General features: G+C 43.2%; 1 protein-coding gene across 1 annotated transcript; it reads left to right on the forward strand.

The window, feature by feature from the left end:
• The first annotated feature begins 13364 nt into the window (after positions 1 to 13364).
• LOC146379710 (olfactory receptor 8G17-like) lies at positions 13365 to 14480 on the forward strand. The gene has a single exon (XM_084941313.1). The coding sequence runs from the start codon at positions 13539 to 13541 to the stop codon at positions 14478 to 14480; it is 942 nt and encodes a 313-aa protein (XP_084797439.1). The 5' UTR covers positions 13365 to 13538.
• Positions 14481 to 21546: the final 7066 nt, after the last annotated feature.

The following is a 21546-nucleotide window of genomic DNA, read 5'->3' on the forward strand; positions in this document are numbered from 1 at the left end:
CAGATCTTGAAGTGTCTGACCGTTTCACACAGTCTTATAGCTTCTTCCCCCCTCCAAAGTCATAAAATCTAAACATGCACTTTCTTTCTCTCCCTCTCAGTGAGCTTCAGTTATGACCTTGGCTTCCTGTGCAGTATGTTTTGTTCTCCCTAATCAGAGAAATAAGGCCATGATTCTATGCAAACAGAATTTCTTATAAATCAGCAGTATATTGCATCATAAAACAGTGTAATATTCCATTCCTGTTTTTTTCGGCCGTACAGTCATGACAAAAAACCCCCACACATGGTTAGGAATGTATTCCAAGCTGCTTTATTCTTTTAAGCAAATAAAACCGAAAAGAACCCTACTGTCAGAAACAAACAGTGGTGTGTGTAATCAGTACCATCAGTAGTGTGTGAACGAATGGATGAGTGGAAAATGATGCATGTAATAGTGTCAAAAGCAAAAACCAAAACAAACCTAACGCAGCCAAAGTCAACAATTAACAAAGTCAACAATCAATTAATTTTATTACATATACATGGGGATTTTCACAGGACAGCATCCAACATCAAAATCCGCTGGGGCAGTCCCAGCAGCACACATTTTATGCACAGACATCAACAATCTTTGTCTCTCAAAACTAGGTTCCTGCGGATCCCTCTCTACCTCCTGCCTCCCTATCTCACGTCCTTGCTGCCCACTTCTTCGCACACTATATTCTCCTTGCTTTGGCTTGCCAACTCCTTATCCCACTAACGGCAGCTTTTCTGTCGCCTCTGCTTCTCACATACACCTCTGACCTATTCTCCCAATTCTATGTGTGAATGTTTAGTAGCTTTACCTATGACCTACTTAAAATTCAAATCAAATCAAATTCAAATTTTATTTGTCACATACTCAGTCATGCACAGTACGATATGCAGTGAAATGCTTACACAACTGCTCGTGACCTAAAGAAAAAAGAAAAGGCTATGAATAAGATAGGAAATAAATATGAAAATTAAAAAGGGTAAATTTAACTAGGAAGGAATAAAATAAAATAAAATATAAAAATTAAAGTTAAAAATGAAATAACTGTACAACACAAATTAGAATGAAGGGTAAATTTAACTGGGAAAGAATAAGATAAAATATATAAATTAAAGTTGAAAATAAAATAACTGTACAACAAAATACACAATACACAGTATAGAAATATATACGAATGTATGAGAAATATAAATATATATATATATATATATATATATATATACACAATAACAGCAGCTGTACAAGTATTAAATGGAAATGAAGAGATATAATGTCCAGTGTTGTGCAATCCACATTATTAAGTGTCTTGTGCAGTGCAAATATGCTTAAAGTGATTAAGTGATGAAGTGAAAACAATGTCCAGAATGTTCAGTGTGTGTGTAAATGAATGATGAATATAATGCTTTACTATGGTTAATACAACTAAATCCCTAATACTACGATAATCTATTCTCACACTAAATCAGTAAGTCAGTAGTCACTGACTTACTAGTCAGTAAACATCAGTTTATTTATTACCATTCATTAACATATTAACAGTGTTGGGAAGGTTACTTTTAAAATGTATTTCATTACAGAATACATGCCCCAAAATGTATTCTGTAACGTATTCCGTTACGCAGTAGCGGTTTTAGATACGGGCGACACGGGTGGTTGCCCGGGGCGGCATCGTGGTGGGGGGCGGCATCGTGGTGGGGGGCGGCATCACGGGCATCGGCAAAAAAAAAAAAAAAAAATGCTCGTGCTGCCCCGACGTCAGCCAGCGCATATTGGGAATGGTACAGGCACCGATCGGTTTTCTATCGCCCATTTGCTGGGAGTAAGGGCCCCCTCCGTTTGCGAGGTGCGCCTGCTGCTTGCGGCACAGGGAGGAGAGGGCGGGGCGGCGGAGGATTCTCTGGCTGGCTGGAGCAGCGTCTAATAACCAACTCGCAAAAATAAAACAAAATAAAAACAAACCAACAAACACGAAAACACCAGACATCATAATACAGACGTATAATTTGCACCGATGTTTTTTCGAAATTCTATACACGAAAAGTGAGCGCGAGAGCCCTCGGTGCGCCTGCTCGCTGCTGTTGTCAAAGTAAACTTTATTGTCATCTCCGCTACATACAGTCCAGTATATAGAGAGACGAGACGACGAGGCTCCAGTTACAGCAGTGCAAGGAAACAAACAATATATATAAGGAGAGTAATCAAAGGAGCTTGCAAAGAAAAGCGTCTGGACTCGCAAGCTCCTTTGACTACGATGACCTGGATGACTGAGAACCTTCACAGACATAAGGAGAGTAAGAAAATAAATATACACTTTAGGACCAGGGTAAAGGGATCAATAACAATTTAAAATTTACAGTTTGATGATTTAAAGTCTCACGCACAACCCGTCGAAAGGGGAGGGGGGCGGCTGCTTCCAAATAGAGCACATTTCATTTATAATGATGTAAATCCAAGTCCATTATGTATTCATGATTTGAATCCTGGGTTGTGTGAAATCTCAGAAATGCACCCTAGTGAATCTGTGAACTAAGGTGTAGGTGTGTTAGATCATGTTGTGGTGATCCTCGAGTTGTGGGATTTGTGTTCATACTGGAGTGCAAAATTAAAACCAATGGAAGATGGACAATAAAAGTTCAAAGCCATCAGGTGCTCAGTTTAGAAAAAAGAGAAAAGAAGAGGAAGAGAAACGAGCAAAAGATGCAGGTAAGCAGATGTGTGATTGGATAATGGCAGGTCATCCTGAAACAATCAGAATCAGAATACTTTATTAATCCCTAAGGGTCAAAGGAGCTTGCAAAGAAAAGCGTCTGGACTTCTTTAAGTTACTTGAAGTCCAGATGCTTTTCTTTGCAAGCTCCTTTGACTACGATGACCTGGATGACTGAGAACCTTCACAGACATTAATCCCTAAGGAAATTATGTGGGTTACAGTTGCTCCAAGAAGAAATGGTAAAAATAGTAACAGTAACAGACTAAACTGCAAACAATACATTAGGTTACAGGTTTTAATCTTAATGAGTCATTGTCAATTGTTGATTTGTCCTGTTCTCATTGTATGACGAATTATGATGGCTGTTTGGTAGCCGTTTGCATACTATGCATACTCTCTCTCGCTCTTCATATGTGTGTGTGTGTGTGTGTGTACAACAGCTTTATGTTAATGTACGATCCTTAATATGTTTTGGCTGTGTGTGTGTGTGTGTGTGTGGGGGGGGGCGGCAGAGGGAGTGTTCGCCCAGGGCGCCAAACAGGCTAGGACCGCCACTGCCGTTACGTTACTCAATGAGAGTAACGTATTCTGAATACTTTGGATTACTTAATATATTATCATGCTGTTTTCAACTACGTGAATGTACTATTGCTGTGATTTATTAATGTTACTGAAGGTCCGCGACTCCGAACCGTAGTAAAGGGACCTCTGGCTAATACGGTGGGTTCTGTGTCGGGCTCGTAGCCGAAAAATAGCTTTACTTTGTTGTCTGGGTCAACTATGCTTGCAAGAGACACAGAGAGGCGTTGAAAGGCTGCTCCAACCGAACTTATTGTTTTTGGAGGAAAACACGAACACAGCGTACAGTCGAGTCTTAATAACTTACTTACAGCTGGGCTCGTCAGGCTCTCTTCTTGGCTGCAGTGGTTATTATTATATTTACATGCTTCCAGCTCCCGTTTCTGCTCAATGATAACTCGTACTTTTCCTTTTTCTCCCTCCCTCGCTCACAGACACATAACGTGTATGGCAGTCCATTCTCCCTGCAGCACGGACTACACTGCCTATGATGCTACCTTCTTTAGAGCTATACCTGTAGCATTCTGCCTATTAGCTTAGCACAACAACAACAAAAAGGCGCTCTCTCACCCAGGAAACACGCAGAGAGAGAGCGTCACCCTGTAACCATGGTAACCGTAACGCTGCCGCCTGGAACAACAGAACGTAGCTGTCAAACAAAACCCAAACAGGCCTGACCCGCGACAATATGAAACAGGAAAGTACCGTCGTGTAATCCATTTATTTCAACAAAGTAACTGTATTCTAAATACCACCTTTTTAAACGGTGCCTGTAACGGAATACAGTTACTCATACTTTGTATTTTAAATACGTAACGGCGGTACATGTATTCCGTTACTCCCCAACACTGCATATTAACAATGTCATGATAATGTTGTTTGGATTTTGTGTAAAGTTATACTTTCCCATATGTAGGACCCAGCAGGAAATAATCTGCTTCAGAACTTGGAAAATATTCTTTCTGGATTTGAGGGTGTTTTCTGGATAGAGCATGCCGACAGTTGGAGACATGGAAATTCTCCATACTTTACGTGCGCTATACCTACATAGTATATCAGAGTTTGAGCTGACATGTTAAGGACCATAACATTTAATAATGCGCAGCCATTACTTTCTCACATTCTCCAAAAAACAGACTAATGGTACATATTTTCAGACAATCTCTGCAAAGAGATATTTAATAGTGTTGTGTGGTTTGCATATATGTAGTGTGAAGCAGGCTGTAGCCAGTTAATCAGCTAAGTTGTGTTTGTGTATGTATTTAATTATTAGTTTGTTAAAAAAGTGATACCTGGGATCTTAAAACAATAAAAACAAAGGGGAAATGAGAGAAAATGGGGAACATAAATATACTGTGAAGAATCAGATAAATTGAATCTGATTACATTTTTACTATGAAACCTGCATGAATCTAAACTATCTTACTGATGTTTGAGGGATCTTTCTGTCTGAATGAGTGTTCTTCACCAAGCTGGGAAATGTTTCCTGTTGGAGTCAAATTGTTAAATGTTGCCATCATTGTACTTAAATTTGTAAGTCTTGGTTCAAACTATAGGATCAAAGACATTCTTTTGTTTCTGACCCCCTCCCCAGCCTGTTGAATGGTGGGGGAGGCTGTAGTGTTTTATTATAGGCACATGAAGGTTCTGTTTTCTTGTTTAGTAAACTTCCTGCCTTTATGACCCTTTTGTGAGCAGGAGGTCACACAAATGCACCCCCAAACACACACACACACACACACACACACACACAGACACACACACACCTAGTGCTTGACACCATAGGGGGGGTTTACAATGGGTGTTTGTGTAAACTGTGTGTCACAGAAATAAAAGGCTGCTGTGGGGTGGTGGTTCTTCGAAGTGGTCTGACACCGAAGGCAAAAGGGCTGCTCTGAGATCCTTCCCTTGCTATAGCATGTGAAAAACCGGTTAAGCTGTTTGTCTTGCTTCGTTAACGGGAATAAGTTTCTAAACCAGCGGGGCCTGTGGAAGCGCAGACACAACATTTATTTGGTCCTTCCGAGCCAGAGCCCAGCAAATGGCTTTCCACTGAGGAGGGAGAGACGCCGACGCCGCAGTCTGCTAGCAGCCAGGACGTCCGAGATGCTTGACGAAAGCCCCGGTATTTAATTTGTGGCCAGGCCGGTGAGTTAACGTCTGACCTCCCCTCAGGTTGGAGGCTGATTGACGGCATCCAGAGACTCTCCCCGTGAACGAGAAGCAACACAACAGTAAGTAAAGAGAGAGGGCCTTATTCGTCACCGTGACCATGCGATTAAACGCATGTACGGCAGCGCGCTAGCTGTGCATGCAGACGCAAGCTACTTGGTTTCCCCACCAGTTTTTTAAGGAGGTCTGGTTTCTCCGCAAGTTTTTTTTAAGCAGGGTTCTCCGCAATTAGGGCCGTTGAGTTTTTAAGGATGGTTTCTCCTCTGCTGTAAGGGAGATCTTAGGCCTATTTTGTGTGTGTGTGCGGGATGTGAGTAAGTACACACCAGACGTGTTCTGTGTGTGGCTGAAAGTTGTCTTGAAATGGGGAATAAACTGAGTAAGTCTGCCTTGAAAGGGGATGGAATACATTGAAAGTATTCACCGGGCAGCACGTAGTATGTAGATCATTGAAGGAAGAAAATAAGTGAAACTGTGCGCAAAGCAGGTGAATGTGTCTGATGTCACTGTGTGTGTGCGTGCTCCAGAAGAGTATGTGTGAAGCGGTCTCCAACTGGGGAAGAGGTGATTCTGCAGGTCACCTTCTACCCCAGTGGACACAAACGAAAGAAAATAGTTGCGTTGTTGATGAAAACAAGCAATAATAATATGGAGAGTGTTTGGTGTTTCTCAGCCTAAAACAACTACAATCTCTTGAACAGGAAGAGCTAGACAGTGTTGTCGGGAACAGTCGCAAAGTGAGTTTCTCCATATTAAAATGGGCTCGGGAGAAAGTCACTTATTGAGACAATCAGAGTCCCTGTCTGAAAGGATTTAGCAAAGTAATCTAGTCTAAATTATTTTTCTTTTTGAAATGGCATCATATTGCTGAGGGTGGAAACGAAATGCGACGATAGATTCCACAATCAGCAATGAGTGAATGAATGAATAATGAATGAAAAAATGGGGAACTGACTGGACTGGTAAAAGCTGACAAGAGTTGACTGACTTGACTGACTTAACACCACTATGCAAGGTTAACCCCCACCCAGATGTGACAAAGGGGTGTATTTATGGGTGTGTGTCTTTTGTTGCAGGAGAAGGAGGAGACCAGAGGAGGAAACTTTGAGTCACATGACAAAGTGTGAGCTCTGTAAATTTAACCTTTTAGCTGTAATTTTTCTGGGTGTCTGAATTTACCAAATAAGCTGAAACTCTTACAGTTTCATCAGTGATAGTCGAAAACTATCCTGGATTTCACAAAGATAACTGAAACTGTTTATATTTAGTTTTTGTTGATCTTAAGAGAGAGAGATAAGATAAGATAAGATAAAACTTTATTAATCCCTCGGGTAGGTTCCTCTGGGAAATTCGGTTTCCAAAAGCACAGCACCGACAGAAGTTACAGAGCGTGAGCAGAATATTATATATATACACACACACACATATATAAATACAGAGACATATATAAATAAAATATACGAAGGGGATAAATAGAATAAATAGGAATAAAAATAAAAATAAAAATACAAGTGAATTGCACATTTAAAGTATTGAGGTCTATTGCACCGTTGACTATTAACAAAAGTATTGCACAAAAGGTATTGCACAGTGAGGTGAAGAGGCTCTACAGCTTAGTTGTCCCCCCCTCCTTTGTCCTCCTGTCTCCCCTCCCTCTCCCCTCCAGAGAGGAGTTAAACAGTCTGATGGCGTGTGGGACAAAGGAGTTTTTAAGTCTGTTGGTTCTTGTCTTTGGGAGAAGCAACCTGTCGCTGAACAGACTCCTCTGGTTGTTTATGGCCGTGTGCAGAGGATGCCCAGCATTGTTCATAATGTCCAGCAGTTTTTTTAGTGTCCTTTTCTCTGCCACTGTCACCAGAGTGTCCAGCTTCATGCCGACCACAGAGCCAGCCTTCCTGATCAGTTTTTCCAGCCTGGATGAGTCCTTCTTTGCTGTGTTGCTCCCCCAGAACACCACACCATAGAAAAGTACTCCAGCAACCACCGACTGGTAAAACATCCTCAGGAGCTTCCTGCAGATGTTAAAAGACCTCAGCCTCCTGAGGAAGTACAGTCGGCTTTGGCCTTTTTTGTACAGGTGCTGCGTGTTGCATGACCAGTCCAGTTTATTGTCCACCCACAGCCCGAGGTACTTGTACATGTTGACCACCTCCACCTCCTCCCCCTCTATCTGAACTGGCAGTGGACCTGGTCTGGACCTCCCGAAGTCCACAACCAGTTCCTTGGTCTTTGAGGTGTTAAGTTGCAGGTGGTTTGTGTGACTCCATGTGACAAAGTTCCTCACCAGACTCCTGTACTCCTCTTCCTGATCATCCCAGATACACCCCATGATGGCTGTGTCATCTGCAACTTCTGAATATGGCATAATTCAGAGTTATAGCAGAAGTCAGAGGTGTACAGGGTGAAGAGAAGAGGGGACAGCACAGTTCCCTGTGGTGCTCCTGTGCTGCTGACCACAGTGTCAGACATGATGCCCTTCAGCCTGACGTACTGTGGTCTGTCGGTGAGGTAGTTGGAGATCCAAGTAACCAGGCAGGCGTCCCCCTGCATCCTGTTTAGTTTCTCCTGGAGCAGACAGGGCTGGATTGTATTGAAGGCACTGAAAAAGTCAAGAAACAGGATCCTGACCGTGCCTTTTCCCTTGTCCAGGTGTGAGTGGGCTCTATGTATGAGGTATAGGATGGCATCCTCCACTCCGACATCCGCCTTGTAGGTGAACTGTAGTGGGTCCTGGGCATGTTGTACCTGTGGTCGGAGGAGGTTGAGGAGGAGCCGCTATAGAGTCTTCATAAGATGTAACGTCAGTGCCACCGGTCGGAAGTCATTCAGCTCATTGGGCCGGTTCCTTTTGGGGACCGGGATGATGCAGGATGTCTTCCAGAGGGCGGGCACTCTCCCTAGTCGCAGGCTGAGGCTGAAGAGGTTTGCCAAAATCCCCCAAGTACTCACATGTGACACCATTGTTATCTCAATCACAATGGCTTCCTGTTGAATTTAGAATTTTAAGATCCTGGTCTTGACTTACAGAGCTGTGCATGGACTAGCACCAGCCTACATCTCTGATCTGCTACAGCCCGATGTCCCCAGCAGGGCCCTGAGGTCATCTGATCAGGGCTTACTTGCTATAAAAAATACTAAGAGGAGGACTAAGGATGACAAAGCTTTTGCCACTGTGGCCCCGAGACTGTGGAACTCTCTCCCCCAAACATTAAGAACTGCGGACTCAGTAGCTGTTTTTTAAAAAACAACTCAAAACTCACCTTTTTAAAACTGCTTTTGGTTCATTTTTTGCCTGTTTTATTTTGTCTTTTTAAATCTATCTTGTAATCTTGTGACTTGTAATCTTATGTGCAGCACTTTGTGATTCTGTCTGTGCTATATAAATAAAATTTTTTTTTTTTTTTTTTTAAGACTCGTTGTAGCGGCTCCCCAAGTTCAGCAGCACACACCTTTAGCATCCTAGGACACACCTTGTCTGGGCCTGCTGCCTTCCTGGGGCGAAGCTTCCCCAGTTGTCTCCTGACCTGGTCAACTATGACACTGGGAGGGGATTGGAAGGGGGGGAGGGAGGCTGTCATGCTGTTTAGAGAGGGGTTGGAGGAGGAGGAGGGGGTGTCATAGTGTCAGGGAGGGGGGGGAGCGAGGGGGGTACGAGAGTAGGGAGAGGGCTCTGTAGTAAAGGTGAGGGTGGGGGGGGGTTGTGGGCTGGTCAAACCTGTTGAAGAAGTTGTTGAGTTTGTTTGCCTTCTCCACAGTCCCCCCCACTGTGCTGTTCTTGATGTTGTGGCCTGTGATGGTTTTCACGCCATTCCAGACTCCCCTCATATTGTTCCTCTCCAACTTCTGCTCCACCTTCCTCCTGTAGGTGTCCTTTGCTTCCCTCAGGCAGCGTTTCACCTCCCGCTGTGCTGCTTTCATCTCCTCCTTCACTTTGCTCCTGAAGGCCTTCTTCTTCATGTTGAGGACAGCTTTCCCTATCCTAATAACAAACCCACTGTTTGCTATTAGGATAACCATCTTAGCAGGGGCGACCGCGTCCTCACAAAAGTTGAGATAGTCTGTCAGACAGTATGTCTGTGAAGGTTCTCAGTCATCCAGGTAATCGTAGTCAAAGGAGCTTGCAAAGAAAAGTGTCTGGACTTCTTTAAGTTACTTGAAGACGTTTCACCTCTCATCCGAGAAGCTTCTTCAGTTCTAAGGTCAAATGGTGGAGAGTCCCAGATATAAACCTAGTGGGAGTATCCCCCCACAGAGGGACAAAAGGACCCCCTGATGATCCTCTAATCGCCTGAGCCAAGGTGTGAAACTGGGTGTGGGTCCCAATCAGCCAACACAGAAGAGCCACCTCCACAGGACAAGACTCAGCAGTCCATCTGCATCTTAAGGATAAAGGACACTCTTTCGAGGATGCCAATGTTCACATTTTGGACAGAGAGGACAGATGGTTTGAAAGAGGAGTGAAAGAAGCCATCTATGTCCACTGTGAGCGACCATCTTTGAACAGAGGCGGTGGTTTACGACACCAACTGTCTGCCATCTATAATCCAGTTTTGAGTTCCCTCCCCAGACGCCTTAATGCCCACTCACATCCTGGGCCATCTGACCTCAGGAATTCACATGATAAGGTGGGGCCAGGTTTCACAATGAGCTCACCCGAAACTCTGGCTGATTGGGACCCACACCCAGTTTCACACCTTGGCTCAGGCGATTAGAGGATCATCAGGGGGTCCTTTTGTCCCTCTGTGGGGGGATACTCCCACTAGGTTTATATCTGGGACTCTCCACCATTTGACCTTAGAACTGAAGAAGCTTCTCGGATGAGAGGTGAAACGTCTTCAAGTAACTTAAAGAAGTCCAGACGCTTTTCTTTGCAAGCTCCTTTGACTCTGTCAGACAGTGTGTCGCCCCCTCTATGTCCTCACCCTGCGGGCTCAGAAGCACATCCCAATCTGTGGTGTCATAACAGTCCCTCAGAGCATCCTCCTTTTCTGGGGTCCATCTCCTAATGGAGCGTGTTGTCACAGGCTGCCTTTGGACAAGGGGTGTGTATTGTGGCTGTAGGTAAACCAGATTGTGGTTGGACTTCGCTAGTGGGGGGATCTCTCACATTAGCATACAGTAGGTCAATTGTCCTGTTACTCCGTGTGGGACAATTCACAAACTGGTGAAAAGCAGCCAGAGTAGAATCCAGTGTGGCATGATTAAAGTCTCCAGATATAATATAATGAAAGCCTTGGGGTGTTGTGTCTGCAGTCTTGCTGTAACTGTGTGTATTGTCTCACAGGCAGCCGCTGCGTCGGCCCTCGGAGGGATGTAAACACACACACAGATCACATGACTGAACTCCTGAGGTAGATAATATGGCCGCAAGCTAACGGCTAGCAGCTCCAGGTCCGGTCGGCATACCGATACTTTAACGGAGACGTGTCCAGGGTTACAAAATGTACAAAATGTTAAAATGTAGACAGTGAGTCCCCCACCTCCGCTTTTTCCGCTGGCCTGTGTCCCTATCGGCTCTCACGGATGTGAATCCACATAGGTCTATGTTAGCCTGCGGCGTTAGCTCGGTAAGCCATGTCTCCGTGAAGATAAACAAACTGCACCCACGGTAGAGTCGGTGGTTGTTCAGAGCACACAGTTCATCAATCGTATTCTGTAACAAGTTCACGTTGCCCATTATCACTGTCGGGATTGATGGCTTGAATCGCCTTTGGTGATCCGCTTTCCTCACTCCAGCCTTGCAGCCTCTGTAGCTCCTGTTTCGCTCGGCCGGGATGTTGTGTCTCATGCCAGTCTGTGTCTTTGTGTTTAGTGCCAGCAGCTCCATTCTCGAGTAGATGAAGGAGCTGGTTCCAGAAGTTTTAAAAAGTGCGTTATCCATACTATATCTAAAAGGTAGAAAGTAAAGTAACTAAAGGAAGGTGGAGAAAAAAAAGTTTGAAAGACAGCGCCATCTTGAAACTTCTAATGCTATTAATACACAGGTTTAACGATCAAAAGAAACTGAATCGTGTTTAGAAGATAAAATGCCTGTGTTCATTTAGTGCGTTTTCATGAGGAGACAGGCTGAACAAAACACATGCTCTATTGTTCACATGTTAAAATGTGTGAAACGAGGGAAGGTTAGGGTTGAAAATGTTTGATTTATTTTACTAAAATAAGCAGTTATAATTATTTTCATACACACATTGCGAATGTGCTCATAAGAGTTGGCACTCAGTCTTTTGAAGGCCAAAAGCTTTGTTCCGCGTGACTGTCCGGACTGATATATTGTATACTGAAATGACTTAGAGTGCAGAGGGGTAATTGCAAACACACTTAAACACATAGATTATGATTAGAATAAGTCTCTGGGTCAGAGAGCTCTGAATATGATATTCGAAACCAACTTTGAATCACTAGAAGAACAATGGATAATAACAGTAGATTATTAAGGCTAGGCAGAGAGGTGTTTTTGTTTTCTGTCTCTTACAGAGAAAGGAGCAGACACTAGATGAGGTCACGGAGATACGAGGATCCTTGGCAGCAGAAGCCGAGACTGCCAAGAAAGCAATTGGGGTCAAGGGTCATGCCATTTGGGCTCCTGCTAGTCACCTCGTGAGGATTCTAGAACCACAGCAATAATCACGAAGGGGGTTGGTGGAAATCCAGAAGCACTGCACCAAAGAGGCCGGAGGTCCTGACTTGGCTGAGTCAGAAAAAATCCCGGACCTCAGGGTATTCCACCCCTGAGTTTGAAACAAGAAGAGGAAAAGAGCTGCCCGCCCACATGTATTCACTGAACCTGGTCCTCTGTATCCCATTGATACATGGGGACTTGGTTGTATGTTTAAATTAACTGGAAGTGCTGTTTCTACAGGAAACTACTCCACTTTGGCCAGGCTGTCCCCACAAATTGACAACAAAACAGGTCCAGGACATTTCACCCCAAGAAAAGCTAACTATACTTGTTTTAATTTTACAGTAAGCAATCAGGGAAGCCACAAGCACGACGCGGGAGATGTCGACTCTGACTGGTTGGCTGTGACGTATCTGTCCAGAGGAAAGGTAAATCAAATCGGTGAGTACAGGCTGTTCGTCAGAATCCCTAGCTGGACTTCTGGCCTGTGTGCCATGGTACGTGTCGGGGTGCCTTTAGTTTTAGTGGGTGAAAAGGGGGTGCGACTGGGTGAACCCGGCACTGCCCAATTAACAGCGAGGCGTGGATGCCATGTTTTGAGGAAGCGCTCGATAGGCTCATTTGACCTTTCTGTGGGTTCACCAACGTATATAGAGGCTATTGGGCTGCCTAGAGGGGTTCCAAACGAATATAAATTGGCTGACCAAATTGTGGCTGGGTTTAAAACGTTGCCAGTAGTTGTGGGGATTATTTCAATTATCCCAATTACTCCAAATTAGACTGTGGACCTTATTAATTACGTCCACTACAATGTGCTTAGGTAGGCAAACTTAACTTGTGATGCAGTAGAAGGATTAGCAGAGCAATTAGGACCCACTTCTCTTCTCAACAATACTCCCCCTGATGAAACTGTGACCAGAGCACTGAAAGGCCTGAAGACCTTGTCTAAACTCATGTATGAGCTCTTGGGAGTTGACAATCCGCTGGAGGAGGGGATGACCTCTTTCTCTGGGCAATGGAAAGGTTGCATTATGTCCATTAGGGTTTTCTTATCATAGCTATTTTGGTAACTTGTGGGTGTTGTGTGCCTTCTATTGGAGGATTATTGGTAAGAGCCCTGATAACAAAGGAATTGCCTTGAGTTTTCATGAACAAAGCACCTTTGATCTTATTATCATTGCAATTACATCATTCAAAATCTGAGGCAATGTGGACACCCTCTGGGAGTCTGTGCCTATAAGACAGCGGAGAACAGTGACAAACAAGCTGTGCGTTGATGTATTAGTCTACCAACAGCTTTACATCAGCTTTTCTATAAATCAGCCTCATTGTTTTCACTACTATAAAGTTCCTTCTGTAACTTTTATTGTTTCTGATAAGATCATATGGACTTACTATCTCATAAGATCTGTAAGTGTAAAATAACAGCTTCGTTCTTTCAGGATGATGGAGAACTACACCTACAACAGCTACACCCTCCAGTTAGAGGGCTTAAACACTTCAAAGGATTCTCTCTACCCTGTCTTTCTTTTCTTGTTTTTCTCCTACCTGTTTATAATGATTATAAATGTGGGCATTACTATTTTGATTTTCATGAACAAGAATCTTCACCAGCCCATGTATCTCCTTTTTTGCAACTTGCCATTGAATGATATTCTTGCAAACTCTATCGTGGTGCCCCGTTTGCTTATAGACCTTATGAGACCTCCATCTGAGCGCCTCATTAGTTATTATCAATGTGTTGTTCAGGCCTACATTGCGCACTTGGTTGGAACCACAAGTCACACTGTTCTCATGATTATGGCCTATGACAGATATGTGGCCATTTGTAATCCTTTTCACTATGTTTCCATAATGACCAACAAAATTATGATCAAGCTGACAGTTTGTGCCTGGGGAGTGGCCTTTGTTTTGGTCGGGATTCTTCTAGGTCTGACCACACGACTGAGTCGATGCAGGACTTTGATCACAAACCCCTACTGTGACAATGCCTCATTGTTTAAACTTTCCTGTGAAAGTGTGGTCATTAACAACATCTATGGTATCACTTTCACTGTGGCTGTTTATGTGGGCTCTATAGGGGCAATAGTTCTTTCCTATACAAGCATTGCAGTGGTTTGTCTGACCAGTAAGAACAAGTCTTTGAACAGTAAAGCGTTGAAGACCTGCAGCACTCATCTGGTTGTTTATCTGATTATGACATTTAGTGGAATGACACTCATTACTCTGCATCGCTTCCCTCAGTACACAGAGTACAGAAAAATCTTTGCTGTTCTGTTCCCTATTGTTCCAGGCAGTCTGAACCCCATTATTTATGGTGTGCAGTCCAAAGACCTACAAAAAGCCCTTTTGAAGTTGTGCGTATCCAAGAAGGTTTTGGCATGATAAACAGAATGTGTTTCTGTTTGTTTTTATAGAAATTCAACATCTAAAGGGAGATCATCTCTGACAGCTATTTTAATCATAATTAGATGGAAGTTAATGTTTTTGCTGCTGTAAGAAACTAATGTATAAAACTTTAGTCAGCATTTCAAAATGTGCGTGTGTTTGTGTAAAATAAAAGCTTAAGCCAATCTGTGGTTTTGTCTCATTCATGAAGTTTAATTTACATTAGATGACGTTAAAGGCAAAAGCAAATATTCGCTATCTGCTGGTAAGCCTTTGTTAAACACAGACACAAGGACTGTGCAGTTTTATTGGAGCTAAATACATAATTAGTATTTAAGAAAGAACATAATGGTATGAAACCAGCAATAACACCCGGTTATACCGATGTAATGAATCTTAAAGGCCAAGAGAATACCTTTGCATGGAAGTAATTTTTAGTATTCTTACTTATACCATAGCTTTCATTTAAAACCAAAAAAGACAATCTCTGGACTTAAATCTGAGTGAGATGTTTATATGAACTTAAACAGGCCGTTTAAAATACAGCTGAATTAAAACAATACTGCAAAGGAGAGAGAGAGCTTTAATTAATCCAGTGACAAAAGACTCATTGGGAATAATTCACTAATATCAGCATGAAAACCTTCTTACCCCGTGAATAAATGTGTTTATTTACTTGCAAAAATTAGCTTGTATGAAAAATCCCTCACATTTATGACACATGCACACTAGCCAATTTTGTTCTTACTACTGTGCATATGTTGGCTAATCAGACTGGAACAGTGAATTAGGAACAGTTCACAAAATCAGCACATATCACCGTTTTGGTTCAGTATTGTATATGTAAGAAACTGAACCTAAACTGAAAGAATAAGGCAATTTGGCATTAGGCATGTCATTGTGATAATCTTAAGTGAGATTCTTGTACAGTAAAATTTGAGAAGTTGTTGATTTCCAAATGCATTTCATTTGTGAGGTAAACAAAACCCCCATTAAGATTGTTTTCTTTAAAATCATAAAGTTACTGCATAAAGTACATCAATAGTTACTCTTTCTCTCATGTTAACTCAAAGGAAAATGTTTTTAAAGAGTATGATTTTTATGCTAAAATACAATGACCCTGCCATCTGTCAGACCTTTTGTGCATGTTCAGAACACAAAGTGTATAAAGTTCAGTCTTTTTTTTTGACTCTTGGTCTGCTTCACCTTCTTCACTTTGGGGCCTAGTTGTCTGTGACAAAAAGAACTTACAAACAGAGATTAACAATAACCCAGTTATTTATAATACAATAAGGTTTTGGAGGGAAATGCACAAAGGGTTGGGCAGAGAAGATTTTTTTGACTCCTTTATTGAGAAACAAAGACTTTGTTCTAGGAATGTCTCGCAGTCTGTTTGATATGTGGCATAACAACGGGCTAAGGGCGATTTGTATTTAAACAACACACTGATGAACTTTCAGCAACTGGATTCAAATTTTTATATTCCTAGAGACAACTTTTTTGGGCTTCCTCCATGTTTGTAATTTTGTTAATTCTGAAATTTCACAATCTGCAGAAACAGCTATATATGAAGATTTGGAGACTTTTCTTATTAAACAAAAGGACAGAACTCATTTTATTTCTGCCTTTTATTCTTTACTATATACTCATAGTAGCAGCACATTGAGTGCTATTCATAAATGGGAGAGAGATCTTAATAATCAATATGTGGAGGAGGAGTGGAAACATAGCTAGATCTACTTTTACTTGCAACTGTTTGCAAGATACCCAATACAAAATTCGACACCGCCTAACTCCTAATGTCTGCATAAGATCAAATCAAATCAAATCAATTTATTTATATAGCACTTTTCACAGGATAAAAACCACAAAGTGCTTCACAGTAATATAAAACAGAAATACATAAAATACATTAATAATAAAACACACAGCACAAATCTAATTAAAAGCCAATCTAAATAAATGAGTCTTAAGCTGCTTTTTAAAAGAATAAATACAATCAAGGCAACGTAATGATGGAGGGAGAGCATTCCACAACCTGGGGGCCACCGCTCTAAAAGATCTATCACCTCTGGTTTTAAAATATGTTCGAGGGACTACCAACAGCCTTTGATTAGAAGATCTCAGGCTGCGAGAGGGAGCGTGGGGTTCTAAAAGATCAGAAATGTAAGCAGGGGCATCACAATTCAAAGCTTTAAAAGTCAGTACCAAGATTTTAAAATGAATTCTGAAATGTACTGGAAGCCAGTGTAATGAACGTAACACTGGTGTAATGCGCTCTCTTTTTCGTGTCTTAGCTAAAAGCCTTGCAGCAGCATTCTGGACTAACTGGAGACGTTCAAGATTCCTTTTGCTCAAACAAAGAAAAAGGCTGTTACAATAATCTAAGCGAGAAGAAATAAAAGCATGAATAACCATTTCTAACTCAGACTTAGACAGCAAAGTTCGCAGTTTGGAGATGTTTCTTAGCTGAAAAAGGCAGTTCCTAATTAACTGGCGAGAGTGTTGTTCTAGGGACATGGCAGAATCAAAGATCACACCAAGGTACCTGAGGCTCGGGTGAACAGATGAGCCAAGAGAACCAAGATGCTGTTTGATTAGCGATATCTGGTTGTCGGGGGCAATAATTAATGTTTCTGACTTCTCAGAGTTCAACTGTAAGTAGTTGTCACCAAGCCACTGTTCAATGAAAGCTAAACATTTAATTAAAGAGGACAGTTTATGGACTTCCATTGGCTTAAAAGAGCAATAGAGCTGAATATCATCAGCAGAGAAGTGATAAGACACCTCAGGGAACTGCCTAATTATAAGTCCTAGAGGTAACATGTACAAAAGAAAAAGAATAGGACCCAGAACTGAACCCTGCGGTACCCCACATGTCAGATCTTTAGAATGTGACATAAACCGATTTGCAAAAACACTAAAAGATCTGTTGGAGAGGTATGACCGAAACCACTCCAGAGCCAGACCGGACACACCAACTACGTCCCGGAGCCTGTTAATCAGGATGGTATGGTCAATGGTGTCAAAGGCAGATGTCAAGTCCAACAAAACCATGACTGAGGATGCTCCGGAGTCAGCTGACATCATAATGTCACTAGAGACTTTAAGTAATGCGGTTTCTGTTGAGTGACTTTTACGGAAACCTGACTGAAATTTGTCATAAATTTCATGTTTTTCTAAAAAAGTGGTAAGTTGATCTGCAACTACTTTTTCCAGAATTTTTGAATAATAATGGAAGCTTAGAGATAGGCCTATAATTCTTAAGCTGAGTTGGATCCAAACTGCTCTTTTTTAATATCGGCTCAACAACAGCATGCTTACAGAACCTAGGGACAACCCCTGTTAAAAGAGAGGCATTGCATATCTCTACAATAGAGGGGCCAATGACAGAGAGAGCATTTTTAAACAGCCCAGCAGGTAGAATGTCATTTGCACAAGTGGTAATTTTCATTTTATCCAGCAGGAGTGAAAGGTCATGTATGGTCATTGGGTTAAACACTGACAGTAAATGAGGGGGAGGTGGCCCAGAGACACAAACAGATGGTATTGAAGAACCAATGCTCATACGGACATGATCAACTTTATCCACAAAGAAATTCAGAAACTCATCACTCTCAGATATAGATGTCACAGGTACTCGGTGGACCACGGGGGAAGCAATAGAGTTTATGGAGTCAAACAGTACCTTGGAATTTCTCTTGCTTGATGATGTTAACTGAGAAAAATATCCTGATCTGGCTGTTTTTATGGTTTCATGTAAGGAAACCCAAAGTTTCCTAAGGTGGAGCCTGTGAACTTCGAGTTTGGTTGATTTCCAAAGGCGTTCTACTTTTCTACAGATTCTTTTGACCTTCCTTACATCATCATTTATCCACGGATGAGCTCTTTTTGGGGCAGCAATGACAGATTTCATAGGTGCCACTGAATTTAAAATCTCCAAGCAGTGATTATTAAAACAGTGTGTAGCAACATCAGCATCAGTGCAGCCACTGATCACATGAGGGTCCAACATATTAGAAAACTTCAAAGCAACATCCTGATTTATGAACCGCTTATGGAACATGAGATTAGAAGGTGGTGCGTACAGAGGGAAGCTAAGACTAAAAGTAACACAGGAATGGTCACTCACTTGTACGTCTTTAACACAGACATTAGTTATGTCTAAGCCAAGAGAAAAAACAAGGTGCAAGGTGTGGCCTTTAACATGGGTGGGTCCAGAGACATGCTGAATAAAACTAAAAGAGTCTGTAATAGATAGAAAGTCAGAGGCTATGCAACAGCTAAGATCATCCATGTGGAGGTTGAAATCCCCAATCATTAAGACTTTCTCCAGTTTAATAATGGAAGATAAAAAGTCCGTAAAATCTTTAATAAAAACACCAGCGGGGCTGGGAGGGCGGTAAATTAAAACACAATAAAATATATCTGAAGAACCAACCTTAAGAAGTTGTGACTCAAAGGAAGGGAAAAACTCAGAGTCCATAGTCCTGCAAGTGAAATTGTCTCGGTGAACAGTGACCAGACCACCACCACGACGGTCCAAACGCGGAGTCCCGATGAAGCGACAGCCGACCGGGCAGAGCTCATTAAGGTGGATAAATTCATTCTCCCGCTGCCAAGATTCCGTGAGAAACATGAAGTCCAGACTATTACTGCTAAAAAAGTCATTCAGTACAAATGATTTGTTGGCTATGGAGCGAGCGTTCAGGAGAGCGATCTGAAGCGGAGGTGACAGGCTGACGTCATCAACAGCTGATTGACGGGGAATTGACAGCAGACACCTGGAAAGAGGACGTAGACTCCCGGTACCTCTAGCTGTGGAACTGTGGTCTTGTAGAATGATAGGCCAAATATTACACCTGATGTAGCAGTGGAGACACTGGCTGGAGGGGGCCGCACAGCCGTTTATTGTATGGACTGATCATAAAAACCTTGAATACATCCGCTCGGCGAAACGGCTCAACTCACGGCAGGCCAGGTGGGCTTTGTTTTTCACCCGGTTTAATTTCACCATCACTTACAGGCCAGGCTCCCGAAACGTTAAACTAGACGCTCTTTCCCGGCAATTCGCCCCAGTCGGAGAGTCCAACCCCGGATCTGTTCTGCCTGCTTCCTGTATTATTGGAGCCGTTACGTGGGAGATCGAAGAGCTCATCCGGGAGGCACAAGAAACCGACCCTGATCCTGGCACGGGCCCGACTCTTCGTTCCGGCGGCTGTCCGGTCCCGAGTGCTCCAGTGGGCTCACACAGCCCGTTTTTCCTGCCATCCAGGAGTTAACCGCACCACTGCATTCCTGCGCAGGTATTTCTGGTGGCCCGCCCTCATTAAAGACTCACGGGAGTATGTAACCGCCTCCACCACTTGTGCTCAAAATAAGCACTCCAATCAACACCCGTCTGGACGTCTGCAGCCACTCTCCACACCCAGCCGACCCTGGTCCCACATCTCTCTGGATTTCGTCACTGGTCTGCCACCATCTGCAGGTAACACTACAATATTGACCATTGTTGACCGTTTCTCCAAAGCTGCCCATTTCATTGCGCTTCCTAAGCTCCTTACAGCCTTGGAGACTGCCCGACTCCTCACCACACATGTTTTTCGGCTCCATGGCATCCCTGAGGAGATTGTCTCGGACCGGGGCCCTCAGTTCGCGTCACGGGTGTGGAAGGAGTTCTGCTCTGCCATAGGAGCCAAGGTCAGCCTCTCCTCTGGCTTCCACCCGCAAAGCAACGGCCAAACGGAGCGCGTCAACCAAGAGTTGGAGGCCGCCCTCCGCTGTGTCGCCTCTCATAACCAGGCCATCTGGAGCGAACACCTGGCATGGATGGAGTATGCTCACAACAGTCACACATCCTCTGCTACCGGCGTGTCACCCTTCGAGGCGTCTCTGGGATACCAACCACCTCTGTTTCCCATGGTTGATGGTGAGCATACTGTTCCATCTGTCCGACATCACCTCCGCATGTGTCGCAGGGCCTGGCGGGCCACTCAGGCGGCTTTACTCCGGACGAAGGAACGCAATAAAGCGCTCGCGGATCGCCACCGGACAGCCGCCCCTGAATATGTGGTGGGGCAGAAGGTATGGCTCTCCACTGCAGCTGATCTCGAGTGAATTGCAGTTGTTCTCTGGCTCTTCTTAAGGCTGGGGCTCTGAGCTATTCGTCGCTGGAATATTGAGTAAACCTCATCAGTATTGCCTGGCTTCATTGTGAATCAGTTGTTCCCGTGCTTGCCGCCGACTTACCCTCGTTTAAGTTTATAGGTTTATCTGGACCCGCCCGTTTTGACTCCTGGACCCCGTGAGTGTGAGTGGGTTGCTCGTGTGAGGAGTGTTTGAACAAGGAGCGGAGCAAGTGTGAAGAAGTGTGTATCCCCGGCCAATTGATTCCCGGGACCCTGGTGTTTCTCCCCCCCCTTCACGTGTACATAGCGCACCGGAGTGATTAATAAAGTGTTGTTGAACCGTGCTACCTCAGTCTGTGTCTGAGTCCGTCCACCACCGTGACAAACCTGGCTTAATAAATGAGATCTTTGCCAACTCGATCCGCTGTCACTATTACAAATTTACTTCTCCAATTCTATTAATATGAATTAAAGTCATTACATTTCTGTCAGTACCAGACTGCTAAAATAAAAGGGAGTAATGCAACACTGCTGAAACTGCTTCTGAAGCACTGCTTTTTGCACTCTATCTGCGTGTATCATAAGGAAAAGATGGAAAGAAATTCCAAAGGAATAACAAAGGAATTGCCTTGAGTTTTCATGAACAAAGCACCTTTGATCTTATTATCATTGCAATTACATCATTCAAAATCTGAGGCAATGTGGACACCCTCTGGGAGTCTGTGCCTATAAGACAGCGGAGAACAGTGACAAACAAGCTGTGCGTTGATGTATTAGTCTACCAACAGCTCTACATCAGCTTTTCTATAAATCAGCCTCATTGTTTTCACTACTATAAAGTTCCTTCTGTAACTTTTATTGTTTCTGATAAGATCATATGGACTTACTATCTCATAAGATCTGTAAGTGTAAAATAACAGCTTTGTTCTTTCAGG

The sequence above is a fragment of the Perissodus microlepis genome, chromosome 10 (assembly GCF_051167445.1).
Source record: "Perissodus microlepis isolate ML-2025 ecotype Zambia chromosome 10, ASM5116744v1, whole genome shotgun sequence".
Lineage (NCBI taxonomy): Eukaryota > Metazoa > Chordata > Actinopteri > Cichliformes > Cichlidae > Perissodus > Perissodus microlepis.